Source organism: Limulus polyphemus, unplaced genomic scaffold (assembly GCF_000517525.1).
Source record: "Limulus polyphemus unplaced genomic scaffold, Limulus_polyphemus-2.1.2 Scaffold2159, whole genome shotgun sequence".
NCBI classification, from domain to species: domain Eukaryota; kingdom Metazoa; phylum Arthropoda; class Merostomata; order Xiphosura; family Limulidae; genus Limulus; species Limulus polyphemus.
Window position 1 is genome coordinate 194,129 of NW_013667769.1, and position 1,818 is coordinate 195,946.

At 30.5% G+C, this 1,818-nt stretch overlaps 1 protein-coding gene across 1 annotated transcript in view; it reads right to left on the minus strand.

The window, feature by feature from the left end:
* Positions 1 to 1,079, minus strand: part of LOC106466125 (protein lin-28 homolog) — a 15,380-nt gene extending 14,301 nt beyond the window's left edge. The window contains exon 1 of the mRNA XM_022394077.1: positions 898 to 1,079. Within this exon, the coding sequence (XP_022249785.1) occupies positions 898 to 1,058 (161 nt within the window). The 5' untranslated portion in view covers positions 1,059 to 1,079. The remainder of the gene's footprint in view (positions 1 to 897) is intronic.
* Positions 1,080 to 1,818: the final 739 nt, after the last annotated feature.

Below are 1,818 nucleotides of genomic sequence, written 5' to 3' on the forward strand. Positions count from 1 at the left end.
ATTAACTAAATACGTTAAATATTGACACATAATGATTAACTAAATACCCTAAATAATGACACATTATTTGTTTGTTTTTCACACACACACGTGCGCATATATACAATTTCTCACAATACTTAAAAAACGTACAAGTATATGAATTTGGATATTTAAATATACTGGTGCTTTTACTTCTTCCCATAGAATTATTCCAAAAATAATACAAACTCCTTAAACATGTCTAGAGAACAGGCTGAGTAACAATGAAAGTAATCAAATATCTGAAACGGGATGAAATAACCTATTTGTTTTTTATCTTTAGCAGAATGGGAGAGGTGTGCCAAGTTTCACTTTTGGTTTTAAATACTAAAGAAATGTAAATAGTTTATAGTTAAATATAAATATTAAAGTAAACTGTAACACTAGGTGACATTAAAACGTATTTCTAAAATTTTAATTTATATAAAAATTATTTGCTCAATGTGATGAACTATCGCAAAATATTCCGTCTACCAAACCTATAATTTGCCAACAAGGTTAATAATAATAATAATGCATAAGTTAAAATTATATAAATATATGAAATCTACTAGTTAAAATCCTGATAAGATGCCACACAGCTTAATACAATTAAAATGCTTGTAGAGCTCAACATAAAACACATTAATTTAGCACACGGACGGTTCTGATGTCTTTAATGCAATACTTTAGTTGGAAGAAACCCATTTACTTTGAAGAATAAATACAGTTAATAATCAGACCCAAAAGGTTAGTCTCGAATCTCTCGTTAGGCTTAATAATAGTAATGCTTTCTTAAGGCAATAGGTTAACTACAGCAACGCTTTGAGCTAATTTTTACAAACTATAATAGGCAAATATTTGTAAGCAGTTTTTTAAAACAATTAAGATTCACACCTGATTTTCCGGAATCTTTTTTTGGACATTGGCCTCCTGTGAGATCCCTTACAGTCCTGTCCACAAGGACCAGTTACTGTGATGGCCTCCAAACCTTTATCAGAAACTTTGCATTCAAACTCTACTTCCTCCTCGTCACCTAAGCTACGAAACCCTGGCATCTGGATCACAGACTGAAAAAGAAAAACAAAAAACAAATGAAACCCTAGCATCTGGATCACGGACTGAAAAAAAAAAACTACATGAAACCCTGGCATCTGGACCACAGACTGAAAAAACAAAAAAACTACATGAAACCCTGGCATCTGGACCACAGACTGAAAAAACAGAGAAAAAACTATATGAAACCCTGGCATCTGGACCACAAACTGAAAAAGACAGGAAAACTGCATTACCTGTATATCGCTATCGCTAACAGTTTTTTGAGTTCTTGATTATTATCCAAATTTTTTATAATAACATGTTCATATTCTATACGAAATAGTTATTCATTTAATTTAGTTTCAAATAATCTTACACTTTTTTCTTCTTTTGCATTCCTTGAACATTTGCTAAAATTGTTCTTCAAACAACTGTTTTATATCTTTGTCATTATTTGTCTATTTATTAGCTTCAGCTTTCAAATTATATTATAACTATTTTCAAACGTTTCTTTCATAACACATTCAAAATCAAAGTATTTAATTTAGTTTAAATAACAATATACTTTTAAGGGGCCTGATTTAGAAAGCTATAAAAAACTGAAGGTGCAGAAAAAACACGAAAACAATCCAAGATGGACTTCATTGAAAACTAATGTTAAATTCATAAGAAAGACGTCACACGCTATAATTTCGAATCACTAAGAAAAGTTGGCAACCAGTCGTCATGCACATTTTTATTATTATTATGACCATAGCAAAACAACTAGGTTCACTGGTT